General features: G+C 35.8%; 1 protein-coding gene across 1 annotated transcript in view; it reads left to right on the top strand.

Moving 5' to 3' along the window:
• cdh1 (cadherin 1, type 1, E-cadherin (epithelial)) overlaps positions 1–13443 on the top strand; it is a 58105-nt gene extending 44662 nt beyond the window's left edge. The window contains exons 14-16 of the mRNA XM_068222149.2: positions 7949–8079; positions 11876–12019; positions 12118–13443. Coding sequence (XP_068078250.1) covers positions 7949–8079; positions 11876–12019; positions 12118–12363 — 521 coding nt within the window. The 3' untranslated portion in view covers positions 12364–13443. The remainder of the gene's footprint in view (positions 1–7948; positions 8080–11875; positions 12020–12117) is intronic.
• Positions 13444–13916: the final 473 nt, after the last annotated feature.

The following is a 13916-nucleotide window of genomic DNA, read 5'->3' as shown; positions in this document are numbered from 1 at the left end:
ATCATGGCAAGTGCCATAGTCAGTCTGACTCTGACACTTATACTGAATTGCATCCAATTTCTCTGAATGACGACTATACATGGGGCAACAGAAATGAAATGTGGCACTAAAGTCATTAATCAATTACCTCTGTAAGCACAATAAGTCTGCCAAATGATGCAAACTGGGTGCGTTGAAACAGTACTCAAGTACAAAACAAGGCTGGTGGCCAGCACTGTACATGACGTAATGAGCATATCCTGTGACAGCACAAAACTATTTATTGTGTTTGAATTAGTTTTTTTTTTTCCCGCTGGGGATTTACACTCTCTGAATTTACATGAGAATGAGGAAACGATTGTTAGTATGGCCAGTTCTATGTACTGAAATATAATTTTTCGTCTGTGCCTAGGTATTATTAGACGTTCTTTATATGGAGTACCACAATTTTGTCATTCTTATGAGTTTGCTTCTAGTTAAATTGAATTTTATCTAAAAAGAAGTGATTATCACACACATTTATCTTTTGTATACTCTTTCTAGGCATGACAAATATGACAAAACTCTCATTTCCTGTTTTATCTCTTCCATGTTGTTGTTTTTTCTTGTTTTCTTTATACAGCACATATAAAAACAACAAATAATGACCAAAGTGCGTTACAAATCAAACAACGCATACTAATATGTATAAACATTTATACAACAGTTCTGTCTGGTTCTCAAATCTGAGCCTCTTTACCCTTTGTGTATTACTCTGCCCATATACAGCCAGCAACAAGCAGAGAGACATTACAGTTTGACAAATACTACTGTTGTTGGACAACAACATGTACTTTTAAGGCTTTTTTAGTCAAGAATGTTAATAAGCCCTTACTGTCATATACCTGGTTTGATCATTGTTAACTCCTTCCCTTCTGTATCCTAATCTCAGTTGTTAGCTCTCGTAATTAGCTCGAGCGCTGATCACCAGTCATCTGTTCTCGCTTTACCCTTTTTGCCATTCCTACATCTTTCTCTTTTTCATTCCCTCTCTTGTCAGTTTATTGTTGCTTCATACGTAGAAATGAAAGCGATTTTTTTTCAGATGGCGGGAAGAACAGCCGCAGCTACATTCTGTATGCGCATAATATGCGGTTATCACAAGTAATCCGTAATAGACACAGTGGAAAAAACTCGCATCTCAGGCCTGCTCGTGTCTGGATCCACAAGTATCGCTTAAACAGCCAAGAGGACCAGAAAAGTTACCTTACAAACAGGCCAGCGCAGCGGGTCAAATGTCCAAAGTGTGTGAGAGAGGTAAAGATGGTGTTTTACAGCATTTCTCCATAGTTGTGAAGTAGGGGCTCGTGTGCTGTGCGGCCTTCATTGTAGTAAGAGCCTCCTTCGCCATAGTACTGCGACATCGCACATTGGAGTACGTAACGCATCGCGCATCAGTATGTAATGGCTGGTTATAATCGATTACTGAACCGATGTCAATAATTTTGACACCACTAGTAGCGAGTTATGATGCAGCACATAAAAAATCTTATCGCAGTAAAAGTATTAAACTTACCGAAAATATGTACTGAAGTAAAAGTGGAAGTTGGAGAAAAAAACAATACTCCCATAGAGTACAGATGCAGCCTTTTAGTACTTAGTACTTTTAGTACAGTAGTGAAGTAGTTCTAATTCGTTACATCTCTGGCAGCTGCCCAAAACCCGCTGCATCATATCCTGGTTCTCAACAGTGTCGTTCACTATTCAGAGACCTCACCCCTGAACACCCCCTCCCCTCGGTCTCTCAGATTTTCAGAGACATGTTGGCAGTTGTTTTTTGTATGTCATACTGCTCTATTAATACCGGTTTGCTCGCATGTCAGGAATGTGTGTTGTGTTGGCAGAAAGAAAGAAGCGAAGTCCACACATGTTTAGCGTTTTTCCTTATCGCAAACACAACAGCAGTCTGGTAGTGATTGCGTTGCTTTTTTCAGGGTGAATTATTATGATGTCTCGATTGCAACAGAAATTCTGTAGACTGTAACACTGTTAGAAGATATCTCTGTAGATGGATGGCATTTCATGTCACGTTCAGCCTTATAATCTGAAAGTTCAATTCAATTCAATTCAATTCAATTCCTATCGGAAAACATCTCCAGATTACTTCGCACCATCTGACTAGCAGGTAAAAATTCACAAAATTCACATTATAGCCACCTAGAGTCTTCATTGAGGCCATCTTCCAGCATAAACCACGGCGAATGAAGTTCTGCACAAGACTTTTGGCCAGCGGAGAAATTAAAATGGTCGTGCCCAACTGAGTCTGGTTCTCTCAAGGTTTTTTTCTTCACTCCCATCAGGTGAAGTTTTTTTTCCCTCTCCGTTGTCGCCACTGCCTCGCATGGTTCAGGATTGGTAGAGCTACGCATCGATGAATTTGCTCTTCAGCGTTTGAACTCTCAGTAATTATTAAATCACACTGAACTGAGCTAAACTGAACTGAACTGAACTTAAACACTAAAACCTGAACCATACTGTTCCAGTTACTGAACCACACTGTTCCAGTTACTATGACCATTTATGTGAAGCTGCTTTGACACAATCTACATTGTAAAAGCGCTATACAAATAAAGCTGAATTGAATTGAATTGAATAATCTGAAAGTGAGAGCAAAATCAGCTGTGTTGTCCTCACTTTAGACATTACGCTATACAGAGTCATTTAAACACTAGCTCTAAAGTGATGTTGTGAATTAGTAATGTAATGTAATGTGTATTTATATATTGCATTTATTGTGTATGGCCATACACCCAAAGCGCTTCACAATCATGAGGGGGGGTCTCTCCACACCACCACCAGTGTGCAGCATCCACTTGGATGATGCGACGGCTGCCACAGGACAACGGCGCCAGTGCGCTCACCACACACCAGCTATTGGTGGAGTGGAGGGACAGTGATAGAGCCAATTCAGTAGAGAGGGGATGATTGGGAGGCCATGATCTTAAGGGCCGATAGAGGGACTTTGGCCAGGACACCGGGGTTACACCCCTGCTCTTTCACGAGAAGTGCCTTGGGATTTTTAATGACCACAGAGAGTCAGGACCTCGGTTTAACGTCTCATCCGAAAGACGGCGCACACTGACAGTGTAGTGTCCCCTTCACTTTTACTGGGGCATTAGGACTCACACAGACCACAGGTTGAGCGCCCCCTGCTGGCCTTACTAACACCATTTCCAACAGCAACCTAGTGTTCCCTAGTGGCCTCCCATCCAGGTACTGACCAGGCTCAGCCCTGCTTAGCTTCAGTGAGTAACCGGTCTTGGGCTGCAGGGTGACATGGCTGTAACGGCTTCTAGTAACGGCTTCTAGTAACGGCTTCTACTGTTTTGACGACAGCTGCAGTTGTGAATGAATGGCGGAAGAAAGTAGTTCCTAATAAAAAGAGGTTTTTAGACTCTCAAGTGTTTAATTTTCTTATGTATATATACGATTGTGCTGTCAAACTGTTGTATAAACATCAGCACTGGTGGGACATTAAGGCACCTTGGCCTGTGGCCTCGTGCCAATGCACGCCTCCCATATATATACAACCATATCTCACTGCTACTCATGTGATATTGCTCATATATATATATATATATATATATATATATATATATATATATATATATATATATATATATATATATATATATATATATATATATAATATACATACATATACTGGTTCACTGAAACAGTCCTAAAATTTATATTTATGGGTATTTTTAATTTATAACTTCTATAAACTTATAATGCATATGATTTGTATATAATACCTCTCCAATCCAGTATGAATATGAGTCTTCCATAATACACACACTTATTAATTATTTCTACTTGTATTCCTTGTGATGAAGAGTAGGCAAAATCTGATATGTAGTGGGGGAAAAAAAGAATGAGGTTCATGATAGATCGTGTCAAAACATGTTGCCTTGCACTTTAAGAGCTACGCTGTTACACTTTTTTATGTTTTTAAATTTTTCTGTTCATTTAGTTTCTTGTAAGAAATATATTTACCAACATTTGTTTCCAGTTTTTTCACATTTTTTTAATTTACACTACATTTTTTTACTATTTTTGACATTTATTTTAAACCACAGTTTTTCAGTATTTTACAAAACAAAATGTGTATGGTCCTATATAAACAGTATGAAAAATAACAAAAAACATCAGTGTGTGCAAATAAAAAAGAACATAAAGTCCAACATAAAGAGCAAAATTTACTCTGAAATAAGCTGAGGCTTTAGAAAATAATGTTCTTGAGACGCATTACATTTGCACTGGGCTTCAGTCCATCAAGTTCAAGAAACTTTACAAGTATATTTAAGTTACTTGAGGTAACTTAGATTCAGAGCATATATTATGCCCATCAGCAGAGCACAGCACCTTGAGATATCCATTTATGATTCTCATGCATTCAACCATGATTGTTTCTGCCTTGTGGTTCAATTCCAAAGTAGACTGATCACCAATGATGGCAAATATCATCACTTTCCTTTCAAGTTTCAACCTCCTTAAATTCTTTTGTATTCTTGTAAAGCAAAAAACAAAAAACAAAAAAAACTTTTGAGTCAAAAAACACTGCTAACACCAACTGTATTTACGAGGAGGAGTAGCCAACACTCTAGTGGAATGGAGAAAATTCATTCATTCATTCATTCATTCATTCATTCATTCATTCATTCATTTTCTTGTCGGCTTAGTCCCTTTATTAATCCGGGGTTGCCACAGCGGAATGAACCGCCAACTTATCCAGCAAGTTTTTACGCAGTGGATGCCCTTCCAGCCGCAACCCATCTTTGGGAACATGGAGAAAATTGATATGGAAATTTCTTTGGGTTGCTACAAGTTAAATGTTGTTTCAAACTATTGACAGACACATTTATCTTTAAATTAGCTGCATTTTTGTAATATTTAGTTTTATTTAACATTTTAATTAGATATTTAACAAAAACAGTACAATACCAATAAAAAGAAGAAAGTCAGTGTCAAAGAAGCAAGTCAGTTTTTTACAAAGTCAGTGTCATGATTATGTGGGTTAGAGCTGAAAATTTACAAAGGTAAAATGCTAGATTCCCAAGAGTCTTAAAATGGGTCCCTATGTGGTTTCAGCTTTTTCTGTGAAGTTTCAAGACTTAGTCGTTCGATTTGAATGACACAAAACATCACATTTAACCATCTCTTAAAACAGGGAGCATTTGGAGATTTCCAATTAAGTAAGATCATCTTTTTAACTGTAATTATGCCAACCATAAGGGCTTGCTGTTGGGTTAATGAAAAGGTGTCCATTATATTTGAATATCCAAAAGAAGCCAAATTGAAGTCAGGTTGGACATGGGTTTTATAAGTTTTATGTGCTAAAGTCCCCTCTGCCCCACCATGTCGCATTTAGGAGATACATAGGGAAATCTTTTACTAAATCTAGTTTTAGAGAAATTAAGGCGATGTAAAACTACTCGAACTTCTTCTTCATATAATCCATGGCTCAAGCTGTCTTAATATGCCTAGTGCATATTGGAGCCTCAAAAACACAAACAAAGCTTGATATCAGATGTCTAGTATTAGGGTTAAGGGTTAAAAAATATGACTTTCTGGTTTGTTTATAAATTGTGAGATATTTTCCTTTACATAGTTTCTAATCTGCAGATAGCGAAAGAAATGAGACTGCGGGAGAGAAAACTTATTCTTCAGCTGTGTAAAGGATGCAAATTTATTGTCTATGTTAAGATCTCCTATGCGAAATAGCCCTTTTCCTTTTCCTGTTGTAAAAGTATTGTCAATCAGGAACGATTTAAATGAAGGATTGTGTGAAGTTGGCGTATTGACTGAAACCTTAGGTAATTTGTAAAAGTTATTTATCTGCTTTAAATCCTTAACAAATTCCTTACCACAGAATTACAACTTCCTCTTTTTTAAAATTAGTCGCATTTTTTAGTTGATGTCATTATCAATATTTTCCTGTTGTAAAGAGTTTCAACAATGGAATAAACTATGTACTGGTAACAGACGTCTTGAGTTATTTTTTAGAGTGTAGGTTTGGGCTATATATTTCAACCTCTAAGTCATTGTGCCAAAACATGCTCTCCATTCATATTGATGGAAGGATGAACTTATGAAACTAAAAATAAAATGATAAATATGTGGTATTTCATGACTTAATGCTTTCAGGAATTTAGTTCACATACTTTTATTCTGTTCAGAATCATTTGGCAACATTTCCAAAAAATGGGAACGGGCACTTGTCACAGAGGGGACGGGACTCAGGTAAGTAAGTGACATTTTAGTTTATTGTGTAGGATGGCAGTAATAAGCAGGAGAGCATGCAGGTAATGAGGATAATCCGGGAGTATGAATGTAGATGATGGAAACCAGGTTATAATCTATTGCAGGATAATAATAGATACAGCAACGATGAAAAAAACAAAAACAATAATCAGACGAGGAACCAGGAAGACACAGCACTAGGAACAAAGACGAGGAAACAATGAAGATCACAGGAGACAAGGAAGGATTTTAACATATCTAAGCCTTTCAACACTGAAGGGTTTGTCCTTTCTTTCTAGCAATGAGGCTGGATGCCAATTGAACTGTGTGAAGGGACTGTATGGTGAAGGGGCTGATGACGTTGAAACATATCTGTCAACACTCCAGTTTTTTCCTGGGAGTCTCTCGTATTTCAGACCCATCTCCCACCACTCTCTCATTTTGTTATTTTCCTGGAAAGCTCCCGTAATTTCACCCCAGCCCCGGTCCCTAGCTTTTTGGTCCAGTCTATAATACCCTTTGATCCCAGACTTTGGTAGAGTATCCGATCGCAGTGGTTGCCTAAAACCCGGTGCATAGTACAGTTACAAAGCTTATTTTGTACTTTTTTGACACCTCACCCCTGACACCTAGACATTTGGGTGATGGTGATCTGGGTGTCTGAATGGGGGGAGAACCTGGTCTGACTGTGACAACACTTTTTCCATCTCAAAATCTGAGCCACTGTGTCACCCACAAAATAAATACATTAAAAAGTTCAGGCTGGCATGGTGGCTCGGTGGTTAACACTGTCACCCCACAGCAAGAAGGTCACTGGTTCGAGTCCAAGCTGGGTTAGTTGGCATTTCTGTGTGGAGTTTGCATGTTCTCCCCATGTTAGTGTGGGTTTCCTCCGGTTGCTCCGGTTTCCCCCACAGTCCAAAGACATGCGCTATTGGGGAATTGAAGAAACTAAATTAGCTGCAGTGTATGTGTTTGCATGGGTGTTTACTAGTACTGGGTTGCAGCTGGAAAAGTATCCATTGTGTAAAATATAAGCAGGATAAGTTATCAGTTCAAATTAATCGCCCTCTTGTCAATTTTTTTTTTTTTTTAAATAGTTTTCAAATATTTTCCAAGGGATGTTTAACTGACAAAGGAAATGTTTAAAGTATCTCCTATAAAATGTATTATAACATTTTCTTCTGGAGAAAGTCTTATTTCTTTTACTTTGGCTGGAATAAAAGAAAAAACAAATACGAATATGGAATCAAATCTATGGTAATAGAGTTTCATCTTTCTTCAAAAGATAATTTGGTCAACAGCGGAAAAAAGTCAAACAGGTTAAGTACATGATGACAGTTTTCCATTTTAGGTAAACTTCCCCTTTAAGGTTAAACTTCCTTCCTTAATATTTTACATACCTTTCACCTTTTCACATCACAGATTCTTTTATCAAGCCTTCACCCATAACAGAGCTCACAGTCACAAGTCATGGAAGGAATCTTGCTTCTGCCATGTATGTAATGTTTTTTGAATAAATTTTTCTGTTTCATGTTTTATTCTTGTGCAGTTAGATCTCTAAAATTTGAAATGTTATTTGTTGCTGATTTTATATGTGGCTAACTTATTTTAAGGTTAATGTTTGTGTAGTTCATGTGTGCTCTGTGTACTGCTCATTTTAAAATAGTCTCTCCTTCCCCAGTGCTTGCTCTTCTTCTGCTTATGTTCCTGCGGAGGAAAAGCAACTCCAAAAAGGAACCCCTCCTTCCAGAAGATGATGTACGGGACAACATCTACTATTATGATGAGGAAGGCGGTGGAGAAGATGATCTGGTTTGTTTTAATTTTAAAACTGAAAATTTACAGTCATCGTCTAAAACTTAATATTGGAGGCAAATCTTGTCTGCAGCATATCAGCTCCACAACTATTATTTTTTATTACACTACAAATGTGTTAAGCCATATCAAATAAATGGATGATGCAGAGAAAACACTGAAGCTCCAAAATACTTGCTTATGAAAATGATTGCATTTATACATGGATCTAATATGATCTAATATCAGGGTTCCCACGGGTCATGGAATTTCTGAAACCTCATGGAATTTAAGGTTTATTCCACACATTATTTATTTTTGTACAGGTAATAGAATGCCAGGAGTTTGTTATTCATTTATAATTTTACTTTCCATTTACCAAAATGTTATTTTTCTAGTAAATGCTTTTTTTTTTTTTGATAGTGTAGCCAATATTAGATAGCATAAATCGTTGCTCACCAAATTGAAAATGTATCTAATTAGGTTGCGAGCCAATTACTGTTTAGGTTTGACCTTTTTTTTGACTCTGCAACAGTATCTATTATTTTTTATCTGCAACAGTATCTATTACTAAAAATTATTATTTTTATATATAGTATCTAGTATTTTGTGTCAAAATATCATTGTTGTATTAAGCACATTGATGTAAATAGGGCAATTACATTTTAAAACTAATAAAATTAATATTTTTAGTCATGGCAAAAATCAGGGAGTTTGACATTTGGCTTGGGGCGAAAACCCTGTAATCTGCTTAATGTAACGGTTTCCCAACAGTTGACATTCACAGATGGCCGTTTATATAAAAAGGTATTTGTTTTTAAAATGCCATTTTAGAAACATAAGTTTCCTTGTCTAGACTATCTTTTTATTGCATCTCAGAACGATGATCTCCGCACACAGTATGTAGCCTAACATGCATAACCATTCACACTCACTGCGTTTTCAATATGCTCCAATACTGTCAAAGATGCTAGAGTAGTGTGGATGCCAGATTAAAACAGAAATGCATTAGTGTAGACAGCACCTAAAACATCTGAGAATTATTTGACAAATCCCATTTCTTTTAATTGCAAAATTAACTTCTGGCTCATTTGGTTCTTCAAACAAGTTAGCAAATCATTAAAACATCTGGATGTATTTACCTGAGGTGATTGCATGTGCTTTTTTATTTTGAAGGACAAATCTATTTGGGATATAACAATTTGCTGAGTCAGTTGAAAATTTATTGAAATATATGATGATTAAAACCGATAGAAATATTGAATGAATTGCAGTACATGTTTTGAACAGAGAGGACAAGCTTACCGGCACAAGCTCACTTTACCTATACATCAGCGGCGAGCAAGAGGTGGGGGGTAAAATGACAGCGGTGAAGTGCACCTGACAAAATGCAAACTGTGAACACTGCAAAATGTAGTTTTACTTTCACCAAACAGAACATTAAATATGATGCACATAAACCATCAGCACAGTGAAAAACTATTAATAAGCTAAACCATGCGGATGGGATGATTTGCAGCTCCGCTTGCTCTGATGAGTGCTAGAGAGATCAAACTGTGTATCAGTGTTTTCATATCAAAAGGGTAAAGATCTTTTTCAGACTGAAAGAAAAGGTTATTCTGTTACAGAAGCAGGCATTAAATTATTTTAACATCTTCTTTTCAAATTAGTTTTTTTGCATGTTTTAATAATTTATTAATTATTAACGAATATTTAAAATGTTCAAGATTATCTCTTCTTAAGTCTATCACACTGATATTTAATAATTATACAAGTAATATTAATTATTCACCTTAATAATCAAGTTCAACTCATGTCTTTGTCCTACTATATTATTGGTAATTTTATAAGCAGTATTTTATGCCAGTGGCCAGTTCATTGGATCAGAGGGCCTACTGACAACCTCTGTTCACACTGCTCTCTGGTTTAGGAATGGCTTACCTCTCCACACCAGCCACATCTCAGTCCCAGTAAAAGGGTAAAAAGCAGGGGATTTTGTAAATGTGAAAACACCTCTGTTTGTGCCAGAACACATAGATATGCTGTTTATTTCTTTTTCAAAATGTAAAATCCAAGCACAGTCACAGTTTTTGTTTGTTTATATTGATATTCTTATTGATATTTTGTTTATACTATATCTTCTTTAGTTTTTATTTTATTTAATAATTATTCTTTTTTTATAGCAATTTAGTAATTGCAGAAAATGTATTATTTTGAAAAAAAAGTGCAGCATTTAAGAAAAAAATGAAAGGGCTCTTCACCTTAAATTTGTTTCAAATAATTTTGTTTGAGAAATCGTGACTGAATTGTGAGATCAGGTTAATTGTTACATCCCTAGAATCTATCAATCTTTAGTTATGGCAATGCAGCCTGCATATTTGTTTATACATGTTTCTAGCAAAAAATGTATTTGTTCACGAATATATAGGCCATGTCTACACACTCTTGGAAATGGAGGTACTCTTTACCTATCAACATACACGTTTGTACCTGAAAGGTCTATATTTGTAGTAGCTAACTGGGTCATCAACATTTCGAAGGATGGACTTTAAGCTTACTTCACTAACAGTTAAATTAGATTTGTATCATTTTATGCAAAGGCGATTGTAAAAGTTAATACCAGCTGTATTTTTATTTATTTATTTATTTATTTATTTATTTATTTATTTATTTATTTATTTATTTACTTATTTATTTATTATTTTTTAGTCTCTTACTAGACTAAAACTGAATGAGCTATATGCAGAAGTGTTTTTTAGCCACTGATACACTTCCAGTGTAGAGTTAATGTGATTTTTAATCTTATACAGTTCCTTTTTACAGCATAGATATTGTAATTTAATTAAAACATAGTCTGCTAAATAGACTTAAACATTCTTCTAATTTAAGTGTAAAATTTGAATGTGTTTAAATGCAAGTGGCACCATGAGCAGTGCAAAAACTCTATAGAAAATTGTGTGGTAAAATAAATTTCTATAATTTCAAAGACAATTGAGTTTAATGCAATGCATCTGCATTAATGCAGTGCATCTGGTGTGAGCTCACTTTATCTTCCATCTCAATCATGCAGTAAAGATCATTGATTCCTAAATGTGGTGAGTTTATACAAACTGAAAATTCACCAGAAGTGCCTAAGCAGGCTTATTCATAATTAAGTCCCCATACATATAGCCCATTAGGGATAATTAAAATATATTAAAGGGATAGTTCACCCAAAAATAGAAATCACCATTTACCTTTCCCAAACCTGTTTTTTTTATTTTTATTTTTTTATGAAACAATACATTTTCAACAAAGCTGGAAAGCAATAACCATTGTCCTTCATGGTAATTGTTTTTGCTACCCTGGTTGTCAATTATGGGTCTTCAGTTTATATTTTACTGGAGTCATGCGCACTTTTTGTGTAGTTGGAATCAATTATAAATTTCTATGAACTCATTTTTTTTTCTTTAGCATGATGACTGTAAACAGTATTTTCCAGTTATTTTGTAAGATGTTATTAGTTAAATAAGGAACTTTGTCAAGGCATTAGACAACAGTGGTTTGGTGATACTGTAATTATATTGGCCTTTCAAATATATATATATATTTTTAAACTGCTTTTTTTTCCAGTCAAACCACGATAAAAATATATAATTAAAGTAAAATATTATAGGAAATTCTGGCTAATTGTTTTACCTTCAATTTTACTTGATGATGCAGAGCACTTTTAAAATCTTAGTGCTTTTATAATGCAAAATTGATTTAATTAGTCAGTTGTATATAGTTGGTTTCTTCTTTGCAGTTTGAAATGTATAACACACTTTCTGCACAGGACTTTGATTTGAGTGTGCTGCACCGAGGCCTGGACAACAGACCAGAAGTGTTTAGGAATGATGTGGCGCCCACTTTCATGCCTGCACCTCAGTACAGACCTCGACCGGCCAACCCTGAGGAGATCGGCACATTCATTGATGATGTAAGGGAAATGTTATTTTAATAAAACTCGATGATTAAGTTGTAATTCTGTTTCATTTAATAATTCATTATGTAATGTATTTGTTGTTTGAACTGTAGAACCTGAAGGCTGCAGATAACGACCCCACAGCTCCTCCCTACGACTCTCTGCTGGTGTTTGACTATGAAGGAGGAGGATCAGATGCAGGTTCACTCAGCTCCCTTAACACTTCCAGCTCAGGAAACGACCAAGACTATGACTTCCTCAATGAGTGGGGCCCACGCTTCAAGAAGCTAGCAGACATGTATGGAGGAGGAGAGGATCAAGAGGAAGTTTTTTTTGGTTCAAAAGGCTTAATGATTTAAGTGCAAAATATGACACTCTTTTATAGTTCACTTTATGGTGTGGAAAGTCTTAAAGTTTGAACTAAAATGACAGCACTGTTCATACAACATAAAGAAAAGATCATTTGACTTGAAGTTTTTTCTTTTTATGGGAGCAGTCTGGACAGGAACTTTTTTCACCGTAAATGAAACTCCCAAGCAAAGAGACATTTGATATTTGTTGCGATGGCTCAGTCGGAAGATGGTGTGTTACATCTTTAAGAAGTTTGTCCAGAATGTATTTCATGTAATGATTTTGCAAAACTTTTAGCTATTTTAAATTTCAGTACTCTGGCATTAAAGAAAAATCTAAGGCTCATAACATTGATGATTTTTTTTTTTTTTTACTTTTTGTATATTTGCAGGTTTCTATTTCTGTCCATTTTTCCCTCAGCTGCAACAATGTTAATGATAAATGTGTATGTTTCTTTTTTTATGGTCATGCTTTAGGTAAGTTTTACATTGCATATTTTATTAAACAAGAAGCTTTTTTATTTTTTACACCACACTTCAGCTTGGGTTATATGAACATTTAAAGGAAAAACTGAGCACAAAACAGTTTATCAAATGTTTTTTTTTGACTATATACAGTGACTATATACAGTTCAATTTTGACTATATACAGTTCAAGCTTATTTGTCTAGCACTTTCCACAATTATTGTTCCAAAGCAGCTTTATGAGATTTTAGATTAGATTAGAGTCAACTTTATTGTCATTACACATGTACAAGTAAAGTAAAAGGCAACAAGATGCAGTTTAGGTCTGCAGTGCAAAAGCAGGAAGTGCGGGATACAGGTATAAGTTATAAAGTGCAGTTATAGAAAAACTATGGTGATATTTACAGATGGATGTATTATGACCATTATATACAGCCTGTATTAGCTATAAACAGAGATTTACAATAGATGAATATTCTGTATGTATAGGTTGCTATTAAAATCAGAAGTGTGCAGATAGATAAACATAATTAAAATGTATATGTACATTGATTTGTACATAATTACAAATGTCCATGTGCGGTGGGTATGTACAGTTCAAATAAATGAATCAGTGCAATGAGTATGTACATTTTTTGTGTATTTTTTGTTTAAAATTTGCAAATGTTAAACAGTGCAGTGACTGTGAGAAGTATAAGTTAGAGGAGAGTGGGGGTGTATTGGGGGTCAAAAGAGTCAGTGAGGGGCAGAGTTCAAAAGGGAGACAGCTTTGTGGAAAAAGCTGTTCCTATGTCTGCAGGTTTTTGTCTGGGGGAGCCTGAAGCACCTGCCGAAAGGCAGGAAAGTCTGTGAGCAGGGTGTGAGGAATCCTTAAGAATACTGCGTGCTTGGCGCAGACAATGCTTTTTCTGGAATACCTCAATGGCTGGCAGTGTGGTCCCTGTGATGCGTTGGGCAGTTTTCACCACCGGCTGCAGTGCCTTACGCTCTGCAACAGAGCAGCTTCCATACCAGACTGTGACGCAGTTGGTCAGGATGCTCTCTATTGTGCAGCAGTAGAAGTTCACCAAGATGAAAGCTGATGAAAGCTGGTATGT

Source organism: Danio rerio, chromosome 7 (assembly GCF_049306965.1).
Source record: "Danio rerio strain Tuebingen ecotype United States chromosome 7, GRCz12tu, whole genome shotgun sequence".
Classification (NCBI taxonomy): Eukaryota; Metazoa; Chordata; class Actinopteri; order Cypriniformes; family Danionidae; genus Danio; species Danio rerio.
Note: the sequence above shows the minus strand (reverse complement) of the source record. Positions and strands in the feature narration are given on the sequence as shown.